Source organism: Eptatretus burgeri, chromosome 4 (genome assembly GCF_056783735.1).
Source record: "Eptatretus burgeri isolate ZD-2024b chromosome 4, Ebu_testis_v1, whole genome shotgun sequence".
In the NCBI taxonomy this organism is placed as follows: domain Eukaryota; kingdom Metazoa; phylum Chordata; class Myxini; order Myxiniformes; family Myxinidae; genus Eptatretus; species Eptatretus burgeri.
In genome coordinates this window covers 62,921,467-62,944,956 of record NC_140964.1, presented here as the reverse complement: position 1 = coordinate 62,944,956, position 23,490 = coordinate 62,921,467, and the positions used below count along the sequence as shown (strand labels likewise).

The window sequence follows — 23,490 nt, the reverse complement described above, 5'->3', positions numbered from 1 at the left end:
AGGAGCTGCTTGCAGCCTATGTTGATCTCTGTAAAGCGTTCGATTCAGTGAATCGGGATGCCCTCTGGAAGATGCTTGGTCTTTGTGGGGTGCCACCAGAACTGATTGATCTGATGTCTGAACTCTACTCTGGTACTGAGTGCTGTGAAGTGTGGTGGTACCATCTCTGACTTATTTCCAGTTGTTACTGGAGTTCGTCAGGGGTGTGTACTGGCCCCCACACTTTTCAGCACTTGTATGGACTGGATTTTAGGGAGGATGTCAGAGAGATCAAGCTGCGGTGCATCGTTTGGGAATGTCAATATCTCAGACCTTGATTTCGCAGATGATGCAGTCATTCCTGCGGAGACTTTAGATATCCTTTTGGGGGCCCTCGAGGTGCTGAATGAGGAGTCGGAGCCACCGGGATTACGGGTTTCTTGGGTCAAAACGAAGATCCAGGCTTTCAATGACATCTTGGATGCTGCTGTTCTGTCTGTGTCTGTATGTGGTGAGGATGTCGATGTCGTGGAGAGATTCACTTACTTTTGGCAGTGATATTCATGTCTCTGCTGGCTGTGAGTCAGAGGTCAATAGACGTCTGGGTCAGGCCTGGGGAGTCATGGATTGACTGGATCATGGGGTGTGGCGCTGCCGTTACCTGTGCAGTTGGACGAAAGTCCGAGTCTACAGGTCCTCAGTACTTCCAGTCTTGCTCTATGGATGCAAGACTTGGACTCTGACCAAGGATCTGAGACGGAGACTTAATTCCTTTGGTACCAGGTCTCTTCGGAGAATCCTTGGCTATCGCTGGTCGGATTTTTTGTCCAACGAGCGGTTGCTGAGAGAGACTCGGATGAGATTTGTTACCTGCATAGTCCGTGAGCATCAGTTGCGGCTGTATGGACATGTGGCTCGTTTTCCTGACGCTGATCCTGCTCACTAGATTCTCTCAGCGATTGAGTCTTGTGAGTGGAGGAGGCCAACAGGCCGACCACGTGCCTCATGGTTGCAGCAGGTTGACCAGCATCTCAAGGAGATCTGCCTGGGGGAAGGCCAGACGGAGGCCCCTGGAGTACCGGAAGAAAGTTGACGCAGCGACGTGCTGTTCTGGCACATGCTCCCATACCTGACCTGACCTGAAGGAGAAAGCAAATACTTGTTGGGGGAGGAAGGGGGGATCACAACTCCACCCCCACCCCCCCCCAAGACCTAGTTAATGAGTGCAGATGTTGATGCGGTCAATACAATTTGACACATCACCGCTGATGAAGGTTGTGGTCAAGTTTCATCAAAATTGCGTGTGTAGTTTCGGAGAAGAAAGCAAATACCATTTCATTTTTGGAGGGGTGGGGGGGGGGGCTGGGATGGGGATCAGAAAAAGACCCATAGACCCTCTGAATGTGTGCAGATTTTGATGTGGTCAATACACCTTTGTTAGGCATCACATATGAAGCCTGTGGCCCAGTTTAATCAAAAGCATGTGTTTGGTTCAAGCAAAAATGACTAGTGTTTACAGACTGACTGACTGACTGACTGACTCACTCACTCACTCATTCACCTACGGACACTGCTCAATCGCATAAGCTCACCTGACTGAAGTCTCGGTGAGCTAAAAATAAGAAGGGATTATTCCACACACTTTTTCCAAAAAACCAAAGCCGCCAAACCATGCGACCTATGACTTCATCATTTTTTTCTCTCCGGTAAGTTGTTGCATAGATCATGATCAAGAAATTTCAAACTGATCTGATAAAAGCATTGTACTTGTCGAATTATGACATCATAATGAAGGCACTGATGACATAATAGTAAAGCACCACATTCCCCATGCGAAGTTCTTGACAATGAGCCATGTTTCAATTTTTTTCCAGGTTGCGGTTCCAAAGAAAATGACGTCCAAAATTTTTCGGTTTTCCAAAGATGGTGCTCGTACCACATGATCTCTGACGTCATATTTAGCACGAAAAAAAAAATCTGCGTCAATAGGCACATACAAAAGGGTGAAAATTTGTGTCAATCGGACCAACGGTTGCCAAGAAAATTAATTTAAGAGGGAATAAACATGCGAAAGTCATACAGAATAATAATAATCATAATCATCATAATATGATCAAAAACAATAGGTTTCCCAGCCTGGGAGCTGGGAACCCTAATAATAATCTAAACAAAAGCAATAAGTTTCCTAGCCTGGGAAGGCTGGGAACCCTAATACTACTACTACTACTACTACTACTAATAATAATAATAATAATCAGAAGAAAAACAATAGGTTTCCCAGCCTGGGAGCTGGGAACCCTAATAATAATCTAAACAAAAGCAATAAGTTTCCTAGCCTGGGAAGGCTGGGAACCCTACTACTACTACTACTACTACTACTACTACTACTACTACTACTACTACTACTACTACTACTAATAATAATAATAATAATCAGAAGAAAAACAATAGGTTTCCCAGCCTGGGAGCTGGGAACCCTAATAATAATCTAAACAAAAGCAATAAGTTTCCTAGCCTGGGAAGGCTGGGAACCCTACTACTACTACTACTACTACTACTACTACTACTACTACTACTACTACTACTACTAATAATCAGAAGAAAAACAATAGGTTTCCCAGCCTGGGAGCTGGGAACCCTAATAATAATCTAAACAAAAGCAATGTTTCCTTGCCTGGGAAGGCTGGGAACCCTAATACTACTACTACTACTACTACTACTACTACTACTACTAATAATAATAATCAGAAGAAAAACAATAGGTTACCCATCCTGAAAGGCTTGGTGCCCAAATTAGAAACAACATATTTGACGGGAATGCATAAATAAATACAGGAATATAACGGGCGAGTCACAAGACAACAATGAATAAAAATGACGAGGACGGCTGTGTTGTTGGTAAATAACTCACCACTTGCACTTCCAACCACCCTTCGGAACCGTGTGCAGTGGCGGATCCAAACAGTAAGTGTGATAGCTGATGTCACAGTCGTCACAGAGAAGCAGACGGCCTGGATCCGAGGCCTTCCCGCACTGCTCACACACTGTGCATTCGAGGCACCGCCAGCCTTTGCTTAGCACCACTTTCGTTATCTGCACACAACATTTAATAGCATCTTACAATGTTTACAAGGACAACTTGTGATGTTGTTTAAAAAGTTTGGGGTTTATATATTTAAATTGAGTATAAAATGTTTACAAGGAAAACCCTCCCATCGACTTAACAATCCTCTTGAGAAAGTTAGTTTACTAAAACTCCTGGGTCTCATCAGGCCTGTTCTTTATTGGGCAAACCACGTTTCAAAGTTGGCCTCCAAAGCCAGATGCAGACTTGGCATCCTCCGTCGTACAGAATCCTTCCTTGGCATATCTGAACTCTTTCTACCTACAAGGCCTTCATCAGCACCTTGATGGAATCCTGCTCCCTGCTTTGGGTTGGCTCCCCTACCTCACTACCTTGCTTTACTTGATGCCATGGAAGCCAAGGCCTACAAGATCATTGGAATCTCTCATGCTGAAGCCAATTAAATGGGCCTATCACTTTCCCATCGGCTCGCTGGTCTTTCTGTCTGGGACGATCAGGTTGGTGGCTCTTCTGGTCTTGCATCCTCTGTTCTTTCCAGTCTTCATCCCCTCCAGATTTGTGCAGGGTGCACACGGTCCACCATCAACCCACTTCTGGTTCTGTTCTTGCGTATTGGCAGCTTGGCTGCCGTAGGAGCTATCATTTCTTGGAAGCGCGGCTGTGCCGCTGATGCTGTGCCCCTCTACAAGTAGACTGGTACTCATTTTGCCGACCTCAGAAGGATGACAGGCTGAGACAACCCCACCTGGTGTTAATTCAGCGGCCAACGGGGCTCACAAATCAGGACCCTAACATCCAAAGCCTGCCACCCGAATCACGAAACCAACAAAAGGCTTACCCCCCCTTCTGGTGAAACTACCGAAATCCATGTTCACTGCTCGCCCCAACTCAGTGGATCCTCTTTTTTCCACCTGTGGAACCAATTTCCACATTCTCTTCAATCTCATTATTCCCTCCTCTTCAAGACAGCTGTTCAACACCATCTTAGATAATCCCCAATGCAAAACCATGATCTTCCCGACCATCGCTAACCCCCCACCCTCACCGCAACTCCACAACCCCAAGCCCCCCCCCCCTCCTCCATCCAAATTTCCAGTTTTCCTTCCTGAGAGTTTCATTCTGTATCGATCTTACCACCCAATCTGTCCTTCCCTCCCCAACAATTCCTCCCCACACCCATTGTTTGTCCAAGTCTCCAACTATGTTATCCTTCAACACTGCTGTTGGTGTCTATGAGCCCCCCCCCCCCCACCACCACCACCACCCCCTCTCTTTCTCCACTATTCCTTTTGTCCTGCTGCATCCTGATCCATTCAGTGTTCTAAGCTCCTCCACAAACCTTGACGACATAAACAAAAAATTACCCCCATGTGGGGGTGACGGTCTTCTCTATAATGTTTTTTTACTATCATAACCGATGAACCGTTGCCAGATATCTCCTAAAATGACAGACGAGATAGGTTTTGAAAATGGTGACTTTCACAACTTTCGTGACCTCGTGACCTTGACCCTGGCCTCGAATCCGGGAAAAAAATAGGACGTTGGGTATCACTCATCGACCTCAACCCACATACAAAATTTCATCAAGATCGGAAGTAAAAAGCTTTCCTTGGACCAGGAGGTGTTTTTGACCATCTTCCAGGTTACGCGGCGGCCAAACGGGACGGAAATTCAAAAATCTGTCCGGTTAGATACAAGATAATATTTTTTACTATCATAATCAATAAACAGTTGCCGAATATCTTGTAGAATGGCAGACGAGATAGGTTTTGAAAATGGCGGTTTTTATAACTGACGTGACCTCGTGACCTTGACCCTGACCTTGAACCCGGACAAAAGTTACATCGTTGTGCAACACTCATCGACCTCTACCCACATACTAAGTTTCATCAAGACCGGAAAGAAAAATTGTTGACGGACGAACAGACATTTGGTCCGGCTTTATTAGGTCATCTCGGTAGAGACGACCTAAAAAAGGAAAACCAAATTCAATTTTCTGAAATTGAAAATGACCAAATCTCATCATGATAAAAAAAAAAAAATTCCCCATTTTACATTATTTTAGAAAAGTAAAATGTATCGTTACACAGTAAGTACAACTTCAGCAAATGCCCCAGTAATGTTAGCATCAATTGCCATGTATTACCTTTCATGTCCCAGACTAATCGACCAACAACATATATTAGCTTTTCCCACTCCTCAATCCGGGGCATCAAAAGCAGATCACACACCGCCATCTCATGTCATCCCAGATTCCTACCAACAATTTTTTTCTCCCCCATTAATTTTAACCCTTCCTAACCCCAACAACACCGGACAACACCGGACCTTTTACTTGTAGGTTGCAGTGTTTCCTCCCACCACCTCTCTCCTCTTTTCCTGTTCATTTACGGCATTGCTTATTGTGACCAACCGTTGCCTTACTGTCAGTTCACAACCTCAGTCACCTCGCACTTCCATGAGCCTCGATTTTGCAAAGAAAAATAAACAAATAAATAAATAAAAGCCCAAACTATCAGCTCTTTTTAAAATGCTTTAACAACCATAAAAGCACGATGGAAAATGTTGGGGTTTGATTCCCATATCTGGTCACAATTTCTACATTATGATCTTAGTAATTGCCAAATAAAGCACGCCTTGCCCTGTTACGCTCCTGCCACTCAAGATAACCTCTACCCTACACAGAGGTTAGCTCAATAACGTGCACACATCACTCAACTTGGACCGCCTTACCTTGACACCAACGCAGTACGGGTGGTAACACTGACCGCACTGTGAGCACGCCAGCAGACGGCCCTCGGCACCATGCCCGAAGCTTCCACAAACCACGCACATGTCCTGCATGCATACGGGATAAACCCACATTGTCCTCACAAACTGTAGATTTAGCAAACCATCCATACCTTATGGTTCCACAAAATCAGATGAACCTCCTCAATGATGAAGGCTTGTCAGTCTTCCGCAACACTGAAAAAAATAGACTGCAGCACATGTGTACCGGAAAGCTTTTGTTCGGTTGACATTGAACAAAAAAAAATCCCTGATCAAAAAAAAATAAATAAATAAATAAATAAATAAATAAATAAATAAATAATCACCACTGTCAGACATAAAACTAATTATTGGATGAAGTAAGGAGCTATACAAGCATATGTGTATACGTACGTAGCGCGCGCACGCACGCACGCACGCACGCACGCACGCACGCACGCACGCACGCACACACACACACACACACACACACACACACACACACACACACACACACACACACTAAATCCCTGATACCCTCTCAATAACTCAACAGTTCAGTGGTTGGGTTTTGTTTCTGACACAGTTTTAGGCTCGTGGAGAAGATACAACACAAATCAGGCACAATATATGCAGACAAGTCCACAAGACAACACCGGAATTAACTTCAGGCAAACACAGTCACCGTGTGTGGGGGAAGAGACACGACTTCCCGGGGCACCGGGGCACTCTCTGTACCGTTGATGCCATATCTACGACGTCGCATTTCTCTCCACAATAAGTAGGGCAATTTAAGGAGGAATATCCTCCCACTCACCCCCTCCCACACCAACCGATGGTGTGTATCTGTGATTCATCTTTTTTACATGGTGAGTCAAGCAGGGAGGCACAGCACATCTGATGTTGTTCATTTTAAAGTCTTTGGTAATGACCCAAGCGGAATCGAACCACCGACCTCCAAAACTTTTGCCATATTAGTGAGAGACCCAGAATTTAAGTCCCGGGCTACGTCAGAAATTTCACAAACAATGACAAAATCAGTCAAAATAAAACCTTCTCGTCCCCTTCCCTTGATAAGGGGTGAGGTCCGATGGCACCACGCTTGTGCCCTGCCTCCTCCACCTCCCTCTGTCCTCAGCCAACTCTCTCCGTCCTGAAACCACCGCTACCTCATGGATATCCCTCCTCGCACAAATGTCCCATCTCAACTGCAGTCTACTTCTTTTCCTCCTACCTTGCTCCGTCAAGCTATCCACTCTCTTTCATTCTCTCATCCCCCTTCCGCACCAAATGTCTAGCCCATCACAGCCGACATTTCACCAATGTCCCCGTCAAACTCATCTGCACACCAAATCTCCTCACTCAGTTCATCCATTCTCCTTCTCTTCACTCCCGCAATCCTCCTGACCCAGTTGTTCTCCCGAACCTGCAGCCTCCGTTGTTGTCTCTGTCAGTGCCACCGTCCCCATACCGTAAAAGTAGGCCGGCATTACACACGACATCAGAACCTTCCCTTTAAATGTTCTTGATATCTTTCTGTCTGCCAGTACTCCCTCCACCCTCCTTAATTCGCATTCACACCCACATGAATCCTCCTCCGCACCTCTGCCTCGGACTTACCATCCCCGGTCACTCTTCCTCCCAGATACTCATAACATATTTCCCGACCCGATGTCCTTCCCCTCTAAGACCAAGTAATTGCAATGATTGGGCCAAAGAAGTGTAAACTTTGTGATGCGATCACAAATATAAGGACTAGGAAGTTTGCAATATTATTACACGAGTATTCTGGAAGAACTTTTTGCGTGGGGAAAAATCATAATTTGGATCAGAAAAAAAAAAAAGGTTGTTTATCGAGTGTGTGCTTGCAAATTTGGTTTCTGCCAACAAGGGGATAAACTAGGTCAGCAGATATTAAATAAGAAGAGGCAGATTGGTCTGCCAATTATATGTCGCTGTGCGAGGAGTCAAGTGAAAAAGAATGCAAGTTGAATTTTTTTTTGACTGAAAACTACTAATCTGATCATCGCCAGATATTTCATTTTACATCTGAAGCTTTATACGATGCGCTTATTAAAACTGCAAGTGTCACAAGCGTGAACGTCCCGGCGCTTTCTATGGAGCTGGCTATTTCTTGCCATCAGAAGTCCCCGATTGGGTGTTTCATACCAGTGATTGTTTTGACCAATCAAAAATAACACATGGTTGCCTTCACAAAAATCATGCGGACATCCACTTGCTGTTTTTAGATTTTTTTTTTGTTTGTGTTTTTGCTTAACAGCAGATGACAGAGGTCATGAGAATTTCTTCAGTCAGGTCAGTCTTTTGGGACCGCAACTGGTAACATGTAACCCAGTGCCACCTGCCGCATGGTCGGCTAATCGGTGACTAAACCGACACCCCTCACTGGCTTTGCTCGTGGGGAGGCAGACCCCGCGACACCCTGCCAGGATGAAAAACACCACCTGATAAAGGGCGGATGACCTGCCTTTGGGAACCAACAGCCATCCGGTACGGAGATGGTGTCTCCTAAAAAACACCCGAAGGGGGTAGGAAAATTTATTTTTCTGCCTGGCCTCGCTACCCCCCTCCCGCACAGTGGTCCTGTGAAGAGGTTTCCTTGTTTCAGGACGAGAAGGTTTTGCCAGTTTTTCCTCTTCTTTTTCTTTGTTGCCCTTTACAAATAGTGGCTCTCAGTCTTGTTTCAGGCAAACTTAAATAATAATAATAATAATAATAATAATAATAATAATTTTTTTTAAATCATCTGACCTTGCAAGTTGAAGTTTTGGGAATTTGCATTGTTTCACTTCAACCAAATGCTGTTGAAAATAAATAAATAAATAAATAAATAAATAACCTCCATATGGAAAAACAAATGAAAGCTTTCACATACCTGGAGCAGCGTGAACTTGTCGTCGGTGGAAAAGAGCACCAGAGTGTTATGCATGCTGTTTTCCTCTTCGTCGTCAATCACCGGAGGATCATCCATCATAGGAATCTACAGACAGCAAAAGAGCAAATGACAAGACAAAAAGGAACAGTTTTATACACCAATTTTCACATTTACAAAAGTATACAAGGCATTGACCAACCTTTAAAAAAAAAACCCCAAAAAACCCTTTACAACTTGCCAGCTAAGTAAAGGAAATGAAGAGTGACATTCCAAAATGAGATCTCCATTGTGTCATCGAACATTGTGAACGCCAGATTCCGTGTTATGAAACAAAGACAGGTTTTCTGTACGAAACAACAGGGCCTTTATCTCGTTTTAAATAACATATGGCTTGTGTACATACACTACCATTGAATATTCCTAAAGCTGCTGCTAACTCGCAAAATGCGGAATTGGTGTTAATGGCACTTTGGACCAAACTCTTCATGTACACCTTGCTCTATCAATTTGTGAGCTCACAGGATGGCCTCGAGGTACGCACTCTCGCCTCGAAGCTGTCCAGCCTGGGTTTCAATCCCGACCCAGCTATAAACTGTCACCCTCACAGGATTCATCAATGTGCGTGCCCATCCCTCGGATGGACGTTAAACTGGTTGTCCCATCTGCCGGCATTTGTGGGCGGACGTTAACGATTCCAGGGTGTCCTTCCTGAAGATTAGGTGAGCGATCGCTGGCACCTTGAACAAATTACATACAAATTTCTTCCCTAACTACTGCTGAGAAGACAAGGGCAAACTACCCAGTATATCCCTTGCTCAGGAAGCTGCTGCGGCGGCACTGACACACTGTGACAGAGCATGGTCCATCGGAAGAAGAAACCCAATTTATAGAAGAGCTATTCTTACAAATAAAACAAGAGTGACACTCGGTGGAGCACAGACCTGCACCAGGCTGAACAGTTTATGTATTGTATCCCAGTGATAGGCCAGATCTGGCTTGTTCTTGTCACCTAACCAACTCATCCACCAAGTTTTGTCACGACTCGTCCACAACTGTTTGAAATATGGTATTTATTTTTGGACCCATCTCTCAATGGTGAAGAATCACTTTTAAAAATCTCGTATCTTCACCAAAATACAATTGATTCGTCCTCGTCACACACCCAACCTGTCCACAAAGTTTCGGCCAAATACATCCAAAACTTTTTGACACATCGTGCGATACATCGTTTTTAGCACCATCACTCAATGGTGAAGAATCACTTGAATTATGGGATCCAGATCTGCACCAAAATTTAATCAATTTGGCGTTGTCACACACTCAACCTGCCCACCAAATTTCATCCAAAACCGTCCACAACTTTTTGAGATATCCTGCACACAAACAGACAGAGATGAAAACATAACCTCCATCCATCGCAGATGGCGGAGGCAACGACAATTTCAAATTAGCTTGGTAGGGGGTTCATAATTTGTCGCAGGCACGTAAATAAAAAAGAAAACTCTTTGTAAATATTTAAACAATGTGAGGGAAAAGTATTTCCAAACTGACCCCCATCATAATAAAATTGCTCGTCTTGAGGCGAGACCTTCCCCTTCCTCCACGGCTGCCTCCTCCAGCACCCCGAGGCCGTCGCTTTCCTGGGAAACCACCTCCACGACCCTGTATAAACACCGATTCTGGTCAGCATTTCTTTGTATTGGTTGGAAATTCTGCAGCAGTGGCAGAGAACATCCATATGGTAGCAAAGACATAGCTCGAGTTGGAGACAACAACCCACCAAGGAAACACATCCTGCTACAAAAGGTATGACCAATAATATCTGGTTCGATGTACATTGCAGAAGGTCTTACCGTGCGAACACGTGGTCTGCCAGGTGAAAATCTCCGTTTGCCCATCATGGGTTTTCCCATTCCATGAGTGGGAGGGGTGATCGTGGCTGTATGCACAAATCTTTCCGCCTGGCATGTGTCCAGGCTTGCATCTGATGAAAAGAGCTCCGAGCTGAGGAACTCCTCCACCAGACCCGCATCGGTCGAGTCGAGCACGGTGTCCGATTCAGCTTGTGGGGAACACATTTCAAGACTGGCATGTGACGCACCATCGGAGCCACCCTTCGGCATGTTGTGTCCCGAGTCTGCTCCGGACATCTCTTCAGTGTCCATGCCATCGTCCATGTCACTGTCAACGTCTGAACGCGGTGAGATCTTAAAGTGTTTTTCATCTTTGGACATTGCAGATTCAGCGTTGTTCTGCACATTTTCAGAAGGGCTCCTTGCTAATGAAACATGAGTGTGCCAAGCTATGCCTGAGCCTTCGTCTGATGAGTCCATTTCCAACGGCTGTGCCATATCCATGCTGCTGTCATTCCGACGGCCTACGAAAGCTCTCTCAGATTCGACCATTTCATCATTTTCAAGTTTAATTTCGTCAGCAGCCATTATCCGGTTGTCAGCTTCTTCAAACTCTTCGTTTGGTTCAACTTCCTGTGCAGATTTGGTGGTATTGGCAAATACTCCTTCAAATTTTTCAATCGTTTCTCTTTCTTTATCCAGTGGCTCTTTCTTCTGAACATCTGGTATTAAGCTCGACTCTGACATTGCCTCTGGACTCTTAGACACGGTTTGGACAATGTTGGAATCCTGTGAACCCATCCAATCTAATGAAAGACTTCCTGACCCAACAGCATCCACCGACCATGGAAGTTTTATTGATTGTGCGACTTGATTCTCAGTTTTATCCTCAGCCCTGTCAAGCTCTTCATCGTCACCAGAAAGCTCATTTGGTCCTACAGCTTCTCCTTCCGAGTCATCTTCATTTTTTATTTCTCGATTTTTCTCGACAACATCCTCTTCCTGCTTTAAATCCACGGTGTCAATTGCATCATCTTTACGCGTCTCCTTAATTTCCACACCACTGTGCATGCTGTCCTTTTCTTTCTCAATAACCTCTTGTGTTTTCACTATCTCTTCCTCCGTTTGTGGATCTTCAACTGGACTTTCCTCCTGCTCATTATTATTCCCCACCATGACTAACCTCTCATTCTCCATCGAGACGTCATGCTCCTCATCTGCCACCTCTTCTTGCATCCGCTGTTGCACGTTTTCCTCGACCTCAACCTCTTCATCATCATCCATTTTCTCAAGCTCTTTAACTTCCTCCACAGTTTCAAGAGTCCGAGGTGATTCCTTATCCATGTTTGTGTTGTGTGTAACTTCTTCACACCCTTCATCCTCCTCAACCCTTTGCATGAAGTCCTCAACTTTTTGCTCCTGCTGCAGATGAGGCTCAGCAGGACTGCATTCCAAGGACATGTTGCTTGTGGCCACTTCTGTGGAGGTCATGCAATATTACTTAAAACAAACTACAAAATAAAATCAGAGCTGACTACAGAAACCCAGCTGGCTAAATAATAACATTCAGAGTTGCTACCTATGAAAATACAGCAGTTTCCACATTCTCCTGAATAAGTAAATATTAAATAAATCGATACATTCGTACAATTGCAATAATATAATGAATTACATTTATTCAACCTTTACGATGATGGCATTTGTATCAGTGTGTAATGGGTAGAGTTCCTTCTCCATGCCTCTTCCAGTTTACGATGAACAAGAGCGAGAATTGCTTTACAACACACGTCCCCTACCGATGTGATATTTTCTAAGTCCAAAAAGGGCATAACTCTGTGAAAAATTGACGAAACATCCTGAAACTCAAACGTGTTCTGTAGCTTGTCATGATAAAGCCATGTCCAAAGTTTCAATTGAATATGTAAAAGGGTATGGGAAAAGTCTGCAAAACTACAGGTGGGATGGACGGACAGACGGACAGACAGACAGACAGACAGACAGACAGAGAGAGAGAGCAAACATACAGTCCCCTCCGGTGAAACTAGGAGAGAACTAATAACTGGTGATTTGCAGGTATCCTCCATATCATTGAGTGAATGAATCTATATGCAACTGCTGTTCAACAAAGTAACTTGAACAATGACCTGAGACAATTTTCTGTCTGAAAAACGAAAAAGAATCTCATGTCTTGAACTTATCACAAAGTACTTACCCAATTCATCTGCTTCTTGATGACACACCACTTCCTCTTCAACCCCAAGTTCTTCATTATTCGGCATGGCTTTCTGATCATCTGTTGCAAGGTGAAGACAAACCAGAGGATTTAACTTGCGAATGCATCGTTACACGAGCACGGCTCCCGAAAATACGGATAACTATTCTCTTTGACGAGTTGACCAACTGCCTGCTCATTTTACACAAAGACAAACATTTTCGTAGGTCAACTTTATGTGCACAACACACACACACACACACACACACACACACACACACACACACACACACACACACACACACACACACACACACACACACACACACACACACACACACACACACACACACACACACACACACACACACACACACACACACCATTTCTCCTGTTCTATGCAGCAAAGGCACCCCTTTAAATTTTCCTCCAACTGTATTTATTTATATAAAAATCAATATATATTTTTTTTTAATCACATTCATGGTAGGAAAATAAAACAAGTAGCCACTAACCATACAAATATAAGCTATGTTTTTCATCAGTCTCTTTCCCTGCCACTCAAAATGAAAATGAGAAAACGTGAAGCAAGCAAAGTTCTGTGGTGTGTTGGTGTGTCCACTCCCCACTTACTTGTACACTCTCTGCATATTTCTTCGTGTGCGCTAAAGTTTATTCACATCAAAGCAATTTCATCAAAATGGACAAAAGAAGAGGTGCCGCCAATCGGACGAGAATTTAGGATCCAACCATGCACATGGGCAATGCCAGGAAACTCCAGAAAGACATAAAAGTATCTGAATGAAATGTCCTCATGTCATCACCCTCATAAACACGTCGGAACAGAACATAGATGGACAGAAAAAGAGCGAGCATTCCTGGCCGATCCTTATAAGGAAGATTTTTGGTATGGGTCAGCTTGCTCTATCAATATTGAAGGCTAGCCCAACCAAGGGAAACCGAGGGTGATTTCACGAGGCCCACAAGTGTGTCCACCCTATTAAGGTTGACATCAATAAGAAACAACGGCAGGCCAACACATCAATCATCTCAACCTGTATCCTTCCTGAAAGACCTGGTGCTACTTTTTTCAGTCTGTCTACCATGTATGAAATGGAACTTCATCAGCTCCCTTACCACAAATAACTCCATTGAAGATTTTTCTCATTCCATGGAAGATTGGCCGAACTTAGTTTTGACCTCCAACTTTCACGTCACCAACTCATCCCTCTTTTACAACACCTTACTGCTACCCACACTGCTCCCCCGTCCAACAAAGTTCATACTGCCTCATGGATGCAGAGTTATTCACCTAAGAGGTAGAGAAACTGATGAGCCTCGACGGTACCCCCATGATTGGCCCTGAGGGTGTCAGTGCTCATGTTCCGATATTCTCCTCTGCTGTTCTGGCTTCTCCCTATGTTTGCTCTCTTCAACTTGTCCTTCAAATTTAGCTGCTTCCAAGTGGCATACCCAGAGGAGGTGTGTACCCACACTCCCCCCAACAAAAAAAGAGGACCACATTATTTTGAAGCATTATTTTTAGTCACGTGTCCTAAAGGTGAGCTCAGGTAAGACTGAAGCCTCCTCCTGGAGCAGAATGGTGAAAGCCCGCTTGATCTTGATTTTCAGTACGAATACACTCCGTGACGAAGTAAGATTAAATTCTCAATTTGATGATTTTATGTTTGACGATTCTCATGTTTATAATTACCCTTTTAAATGACTGTTTAACTAGAGGGGGAGCACTCGGTAGAGTGCAAAACCTCCGCCGCCAATTCTGCTGGGTCACTCAAATGAACCTGATATCCTATTCATTCAATTTGACGTCAACAGTGCTCACAGAGTTATAGTTTGCAACTTTCCCTTTTACTTTTAACGTTTACATACTCAATTCATTCGTCATAACTAGATTCCTCGAGACAGAAATTGATTTTACGTGGGTATATCCACCTGAAGTTCCAAAATCAGCCGCAATTATGATTTTGGCATGTTTTTTGTTGGAAATGACTTGTAACATGTAGAAATGCAAAAAAAAGAAAATCGAAATTTTGTTGAAAAAAATTCGCAAAATTTTTTTTTTCTCTAACAATTTTTTTTTGGGGGGGGGGGTGGAAATCACTTATAACATGTAGAAATGCAAAAAAAAGAAATCAAAATTTTGTTGAAAAAAATTTGCAACATTTTTTTTCTCTAAAAAAGTTTTTTTTGGGGGGGGGGAATCACTTATAACATGTAGAAATGCAAAAAAAAAGAAATCAAAATTTTGTTTAAAAAAAAGTTGCAAAAAAAATTTTTTCTCTAAATTTTTTTTGGGGGGAGGGGGGTGGAAATCACTTATAACATGTAGAAATGCAAAAAAAAGAAATCAAAATTTTGTTGAAAAAAATTTGCAACATTTTTTTTTTCTCTAAAATTTTTTTTTTGGGGGGGGGAATCACTTATAACATGTAGAAATGCAAAAAAAAAAAGAAATCAAAATTTTGTTTAAAAAAAAGTTGCAAAAAAATTTTTTTCTCTAAATTTTTTTTTGGGGGAGGGGGGGTTGGAAATCACTTAAAACATGTAGAAATGCCAAAAAAAAAAATTCAAATATTTTTTAAAATTGGCCGCCATAGCGGTCATATTGGATTTTGGACCAATTCCAAAATCTAATGGCATGATCCTTGGACCATACCTAACCCCCCCCCCACCCCCACCAAGTTTTGTCAAAATCCGTCGAGGAGTTTTTTCCGTAATACTGTTCACAAACAAACAAACAAACAAACAAACAGAAAGGGGTGAAAACAGTAACCTCCATCCATCTTCGATGGTGGAGGTTAATTAATGTATAGGGGTGTTTTTAATCTTTGCCGGTGGTCTTGGAGGGTGGAGGGGGGGGAACAAATTCTCCATGCAAATGTGCATAGTATAGTGCCACCTCCAGATGGGTTCGGGGTGGGTATTAAGTCTACATCATTTACAGTTCAGTATTCCTGTCCCCACGTTTTCCAGTTTAGTGAGGCGTTTTGAATCAGAAGGTATGTTTTTGCTTCATGCACGTAACCCGGGTTATTTATTTTCCCGATACAGAGCTGTCACTTGCTGATACACTGCCCAAATAAAGGTATGCGTCAGAAGAACGTGTTGCATGCTTGGAACATGATCGCCCGCAGGGCAGGTCCTCTGCAAGTAAGATTAATTTTCCAATGTTTCTAAGTGTGCTCATCAGATTCCTGACTAAATTTACATTGTGAAGATGTATACAGTATATCGACGATGGCTGGATTTAAATTAATGAATTACGACTTTTTGAGGATGTGCTGAGGTGAATTTAAAAATGACACGATTCTCAAAGACTACTTTGGTATGTTATACATGTTGGATCTTTTTCAAATTATAGAAATTTTGGCTGTTGTAATGACAAGTCTGGAGACGGCGATGGTTCACGAGCAATGTACACGGTTCGCCTTTTTTATTTTTTGACCTTCGAGGGGACGCCATGGGCAAACTGGCGGGAATCGGGAAAAACGTAAATGATGAAAGTTGTAGTACTCGAATAGCACTAAAAATCGACCACGAATTGTGAAATCCGAAACGTAGTTCGCCTTTTTAATTTTTTTATGGCGGGAATCGGGAAAAACATAAATGATGAAAGTTGTAGTACTCGAAGAGCACTACTTGCACACCAACTTTCATTCGAAACAGTTGAAAACCCTAGGAGCTCGATGCCCAATTTATTGATTTTTTGACATTTTCCAAGTTCGTGACCTTGTGACCTTGACCTTGGGACGAAAATGAAAAATCGAGCTCCATGGGGCTATGCAGGTGCCATTGGGCTAACCAAATACCGAAAACCCCTGCCAGATTCGACAAACCCCCTCGGAGAAGATGCAACTTGAAACCGGCTACCCCCTAAAAACACGTTTTTTCGGCGTGGCTCCGCCCATAATGGGTGAACGCCCATTCTCAGGATAATACAACTAGATCATGATATAAACCTCCCACCAAAATTTTATCAGGATCGGATCAAAACCCACGGAGCTATGCTCGGGACAGACAGACAGACAGACAGAGACACACAACAATAACTAATATAGTGGTCACCTACTGACTCGTGAACCAATAATATCACAAATTATGGAACATATGTGGGCAAAATGGCTTAATGCTTAAACATTTCAATTTGTAACCTTTGTCACAATGGACGTACGTAATTAAGTGCAGTCGTGCCCAAAAATATTGGCACCCTTGCACCTTCCTCAAATAACTCACAATTTTCTCGAAAAATAAGTTGAAATTGACCAAAGTATTTTGTCTCCACAATTTTTGTATTTCACTGTTAATATTACAGAACCTTTGTTTTTGATTCAGAACTTGAGCTTCCCACCTCTCTACTGGCAGTTTGGCACACTTTTCTTGTGCAAACTGCTCCAGTTCTCCCAACTGCTGTTTTTAGATCTCCCAACAGGTGTTCAATGGGATTTAGATCTGGACTCATTGCTGGCCACTTCAGAACAGTGCAGCATTTTGTGTTGAACCATTCCTGGGTGCTTCTTGAAGTGTATTTGGGGACAATATCCTGCTGCAAGACCCATGACCTTCGACAGAGATCCAGCTTTCTCACACTGGGTTGAACACTGTGGTCCAAAATGCCTTGGTAATCTCCTGATTTCATGATGCCATGCACACATTCAAGGCACCCAGTGCCAGAGGCAGCACAGCAACCCCAAAACATCACTGAACCTCCTCCATGTTTGACTGTAGGGAAGGTGTTCTTTTCTTTGAAGGCTTCATTTTGTTTTCTGTAAACATAGACATGATGTGCTTTACCAAAAAGCTCTAATTTGGTCTCATCTGTCCACAGGACATTCTCCCAGAAGGATTTTGGCTTGTTCAGGTGTGTTTTGGCAAACTCCAGTTGGGCATTCTTTTGTCTCTCTCTCAGCAGTGGGGTCCTCCTAGGTCTGCCACCACAGAACCCCCTTTCATTGAGTTGGCAACGGATGGTGTGAGTTGAAAATGTCGTACCTTGTGTCTGAACGTCAGCTTGAATCTGTTTGGCAGTTGATCGAGGTGCTTTCTCCACCATCCGAACAATCCTTCGCTGCAATCTTCGATCAAGTTTTCTCTTGCAGCCACGTCCAAGGAGGCTGGCGACAGTGCCATGGGTTTTAAACTTCCTGATAACATTGCATACGGTGGAAACAGGAACATGAAGGTCTCTGGAGATGGACTTGCAGCCTTGAGATTGTCCATGCTTGGCTACAATCTTGTGTCTGACCTCCTCAGACAATTCTCTGGTTTTCTTTCTTTTCTCCATGCTCATTGTGTTACACACAGTGACACAAAACAGCAGAATGACTACTTTTCTCTATTCAAACTGGTTGAATGAGTGATTTTTATATTGCAGGCACCTGAAACTCACTGTAGGTGAGTTCAATTCCAAAGTAAAGGAGAATCACCTGCTTGAAATCTCATTATTTCTCACAACTTCTTAAAGGTGCCAATAATATTGTCCAGGCCATTTTAGGATTTCTGTGTGGAATAAGCTCAGATTTAGTAATTTTTTTCAGCTTTTTTTGTTTTGTTCCACTGCAAACCAAAGAAATACAAATGTGGACACCAAAAGATGTGATAATTTCAAAAAATTTCTGGAAGAAATGGTGCATTATTTGAAAAAAAAATGCAAGGGTGCCAACATTTTTGGCCATGACTGTATATACGCAGAATAAAGTTGTTTTATGGTGATTTTTCGCCCTTTGTTGGGAATCAGTGTGCGCCTCACCTTGTCCAATATCGATAAATATCCAAGATCTTATGAAGGAGTTATGAGGCCACCAATCATAAGAATTTTCACAATGACATTGGGAAAATCCTGAATGCTACATTGAGCAACAAGGAGTTGCAAACCACACTCAGATCTCTCAATGATGGTAATAGGATTCATATCCTCAAAAGCCACTTCACACCATCTCAGAATGATGTTTTCCCATCACGATTTCTTCACCAGTGTCAGCACCAGTTGAAGTTGCGATATTTGTGAGACGACACTTAGATGGTTTATAGTTCCTCACTGGACGCTGCATTCCGCATCCACTGCACATTGATGATGCCCATACGAGACAAAACGGATGAGGGCAATCATGAATACACCTTTCACAATGTCCCACAAGCTCGAAGAAAAGGCAAAAGAGCACCAGAGAACCAAGTATCATTGTGATGCAATGATTGCATCAGTTGCATTCTTGGACTCTATGGAGACCCCACAGAAGATTATGGACATTCAGTTCAAAGAAGAAAAAAGAAAAGCATCGAAAGAAATTGGCACATAATAGAAAGGGTAGCTGAAGCCGTCCTCGTCTGTGAGTGTCAGTGCATTGCACTTTGAGGTCACAATGAAAAGGATGTACGCAGAACAAGACTTCATTCAATAAGTCAGCAATCCTGGAACCTTTCTGGCAGCCCTCCAGATAATCGCAACAGACAATGAAGTTCTTCGTTGTTACCTTGTCGACATAGGACTTGCCAACAAGAATGCTGTGTACACCTCAGAACGCATCCAGAATAAAATTATTGACATCATTGGGCATGATATGATACGTAGTGATTTGATTCAGGAAATTAAAGCAGCAGGATTCTTCAGTGTCCTCAATGATCAGGTGACACGTCATAGTCAGGAAGATCTTGTCCTGTGTATTCGATTTGTGGACCGCAATAAATATCCTGGTGTTGGCGCAGTGGTTAGGGCAGCGGCTTGGGATCCAAAAGGTCCTGAGTTCAATCCCCGTTGGGCCACTGCATTAATACACCGGGGGGTTCACTCAGCCTGTCATCCTTCCGAGGTCGGCGAAATGAGTACCAGTGTACTGGGCCGGTGTATACCCCGGTTAAAATAGGTGTACCATATCCCTGTGTCGTAAGAGGCGACCAGGGTTGCGTCAGGAAGGGCATCCGGCGTAAAACATGTGCCAAATCACTATGCGGATCATACGGATGATCCGCTGTGGCGACCCCGAACGGGACCAGCCGAAAGAAGAAGAAGAAGAAGAAGAAGAATAAATATATCCGGGAAGAGTTTTTAACGTTCCTTCGTTTGTCAAGAATCACTGCTGTTTCATCGCCCCTGCCATTCTGAACTTTATCAGAGAGGTAAACCTCGATGTCACCAACATCCGTGGGCAGGGATATGATGGAGCTGCCAACATGTCCAGTGATAAAATTAGAATCCAGTGGTTAATCAAACAGCAATCACCGAGAGCGGTAAATGTACATTGTAATTGACACTGTCTAAATCTCGTAATTGCTCACTCATGCACCCTTCCAAACACCAGGAACACCATCGACAAGCTAAAAGCGTGTTGCTTGTTCTTTTTTGGAAGTCCAAAGCATGAAGGACACTTGCAATCTATCACCGTGAAGGCCTTATCAGGAGAGACAAAACACCGGAAAGGTCTACTCGACTTGTGCAAGAAAAAAGGGGCTGCCAGGCTTGAGGCATGCAACCACTTCTACCAAGCATATGTCTACATTATTACTGCATTAGAGAATATTGCTTATGGTGCCAACATGACAGCTTGTGGAACAGATTTCTCTAGTATCACTTGGAACCCAAACTCTCGAGCTGAAGCAGCATCACTGTAGAGTAGCCTCACTTTTTTCAATTTCATCATGACATTCATGGTAGTCAATCACTTCCTGTTGCATCTCGCTGGCATAACAGTCAAACTACAATGCTGAACTGTACATGTCATCAAAGCAAACAGTGAAGGCGAGGAGGTCAAGTCAACATATGTCGCCTTGTCCGAGCCAGTCGACAGCAAATTTCCACGGACCTACAGACAAGCCATTAGGATGGCAAACACTGTCAATGTCAAGCCATCGATGCCAAGAACTGTTGGTCGACAGACTATGCGAAATAATTCACCTGCTGCTACACCTGAGGAGTACTATCAAAAAACGTGGCCATACCATTTCTCAACCTCCTCAACTCTGAAATCGAAGGCCCGTTTTCGGACTTAGCTTTGCCCTCCTCGAGGATTCTGCGATTGGTCCCTTCTGTGCTGTGTGGAGATCATCCACCATCGCTTGATGAGGTGGTAGAGCAAGACGCTGATTGCATGCCCTCAACGGACTTGTTTCGGCAAGAGCTGTACAGATGGAAACAAGTTTCAAATGAAACCCTTGCATGAGCAGCCTGCTGGAGCAGCAGAGGCAACAAGGGAGCGTGATGAGGATATTTCCCCTAAAATATTTGCACTCCTCAAGTTGTGCTGCAGCATTCCTGCAAGCTCCGGTGCATGCTCCAATACCTGGCCTGACCTGGTTCCTGCCACGAGCTGTGAATGTGAAAGGAGTGCTCGTGCTTTGTGCCAGCTGCATACCTACCCAAGGGCAAGCATGGCCGAAGACAGGTTGTCTGGTGGTGGCCCTCATGCACATTCATTACGACTTTGATGTGAATGAGGAAAGGGTGGTGGATCAGTTTGCCAGGAAGCACCCGAGAAGGCTGGAACTTGGAACCCTGCTGAAAGACTAAGCGAGCAATAAGTACTTGCCTTCATGTATTATAAAAATATAATCAGATCATCTCATAACGCTGTGCATGGCATACGTTTACCTGTGAGATTGCAATTGAAAAATCATGCCTTTGATCTTCCAATTTGTGTCCAATGCACTGTTCAATGTCTGTTATTTTCCCTCTCATGAGCATTGACCACAAAGACTACTTCGATCGACTTTAATGATAAACTTACTTGTAATATGATAAAAACAAAAGTATATGTATACACATCTGGGTATTCATATTAAGTAGGTTCCCTTTCCTGACATGGTGTTTCCTACGACGAGTTACTTGGTTAACTTTACTTAAACTCGAAGTTTGATCGGTATTTGAGACTTCATTCGATGAAATAGTATTGTTGTGGTTCTGCGAAGCTGGCACTTCCCCAATAGCACCCAACATGTAGTGATCCCGAGACAGTTATCTCATTAGTCTTTGTTTAGTTTGCCCTTCCATATGTTTAGTGGGTAAATGGGACAAGATGCATTGCGTAGGGCTTTTAGTTAGGTCTTCAATTCCATATGCTTATGCATATCTTATTCTATTCATTATATTTCACACACAAAGCCTGCATAGATGCCAGATCAGTGACGCTACCGAAGGAGCCGCAGAAATGACGAATATCACCGTGGGCTCATTTGCATATGCGTGTCATTTCCCCGTTCAAACGGCGTGCCATCAACCAACCGACGCCTCACCTCAGACCCTCCCCATGCTCACGGCACTAGAAATGCCTTAAAAAAAATCACACAACAACCTCCACCCGATCTCTTCACCATAAATTCCACAACCGCTACCAACCACTTCAACCTCATCACCATAATCTCTTCAACCACTGACAATGCTTCAACAACCTTACCGCAGATGCCAAAGCACTTCCCCCACCTCACTATAACCGCCACAATTGCCATCAGCTCCCTGGACGCTCACAACAGTCATTGGGTATGCCGGAGAATGGAGAACAAAGCGGGTGCCTGCAAGGCAGAATACTTCGGCGTGTAATTTGAAGTGCAAATATGCACTGGGGTTCATTCAACAACGTCTGGGTAGCTCTGGCACTCCGTTAACAAACAACGTTCGGTTGGAGTCCAGCGCACGTTCGTTTCCGGAGAGCGCTCCCAAAAACCCGCGCCCCATAGGAATTACGGAGTTCCGTTGCGTGCCAGAGTCTGCAAGAAACTGAGGCCATTTTTGGCTCCGGAGTCTGAAGGGGTGAGGCTACTTCTCGGGGCGGCATCTAATCACCAATGGAAACACGCTGAAACACCCACAGGCTCTCTTGATCCGCTTTCTGGCTCCTCCTTCACCTGGGCTAGATAAAAAGAGCGAATCAGTGTTTCTTTCCTCTCTTGTTCGTCCTGAGTCTCTTTTGTCTCTTTCTGTCTTGGGTCTTTCATCCTTTGTCCAGAATCTTTCCGAGCCGAACACCATCGTTTTGCCAAACAAGAGCCGAGCTGAGAGGGCAGCGCTGAATAGTTGCCAGGTCATTGTCAGGTCATCGGCGCTCAGCTCCCACGGCGTTCCACAGTCATCATCATAATTAAACACATTTTAAGACTCTCTTCTACGCTCACGTTACGTCTATCCTCTCACACGTTCTTTTCTCTCCTTTGCTTTTCCAATTCCCCACTGACCCACGTCTTCATACCTTCCTCTCTGCAACAATGCACCACATTTGCAACGCTCTACTCACGCACCATAGACACCACAGTTTTCTTCCCTCCTCCCTCCTCCTAAGCGATTGGGTTACATATGTCCGTCGACCGTGTTAGGTACAACTAGGTCGTTTGCCCTCAATGACTTCTCCTCTCTCTGGCGATCTCTCATTTCCTCGGGTCTGTGTCTGATGGTGCCTGGAACATGTATAATAAAAGTTAAGATTGTAGAAGTTTATATCAGGTTGATTCTGCTCTGTGTCCACTTTCTTTTTGGACATAATTGCATTTCTTTTGCCGCACTCCCAATTCCTAGCTGTCCCCTGCTGTACATTTCATTGAATAAACCCTTTACTGCGCCACATGACCTTCTTTGCCCTGGCTTGTAATAAATTACTCATGCTATAAATGAACCCAGCTCGTTTCGTCTTTTCCTTCATTGGTCCAGCATGGTCCACACATTAGCTTAGCCGGGAAGTTCTGCCCCACCAAATTTGCTCTTGTTAGCCAGCGCACA

At 43.8% G+C, this 23,490-nt stretch overlaps 1 protein-coding gene across 18 annotated transcripts in view; it reads right to left on the bottom strand.

Annotated features, from left to right (window-relative positions):
• Positions 1-23,490, bottom strand: part of LOC147028199 (histone-lysine N-methyltransferase 2C-like) — a 275,536-nt gene that overhangs the window by 127,594 nt on the left and 124,452 nt on the right. For all 18 annotated transcript variants that reach the window (XM_085878349.1, XM_085878353.1, XM_085878348.1 and 15 more), the window contains 6 exons: positions 12,777-12,857; positions 10,565-12,042; positions 10,263-10,373; positions 8,712-8,816; positions 5,798-5,902; positions 2,891-3,072 (listed from right to left, as the gene is read on the bottom strand). In XM_085878349.1, the coding sequence (XP_085734475.1) occupies positions 2,891-3,072; positions 5,798-5,902; positions 8,712-8,816; positions 10,263-10,373; positions 10,565-12,042; positions 12,777-12,857 (2,062 nt within the window). The remainder of the gene's footprint in view (positions 1-2,890; positions 3,073-5,797; positions 5,903-8,711; positions 8,817-10,262; positions 10,374-10,564; positions 12,043-12,776; positions 12,858-23,490) is intronic.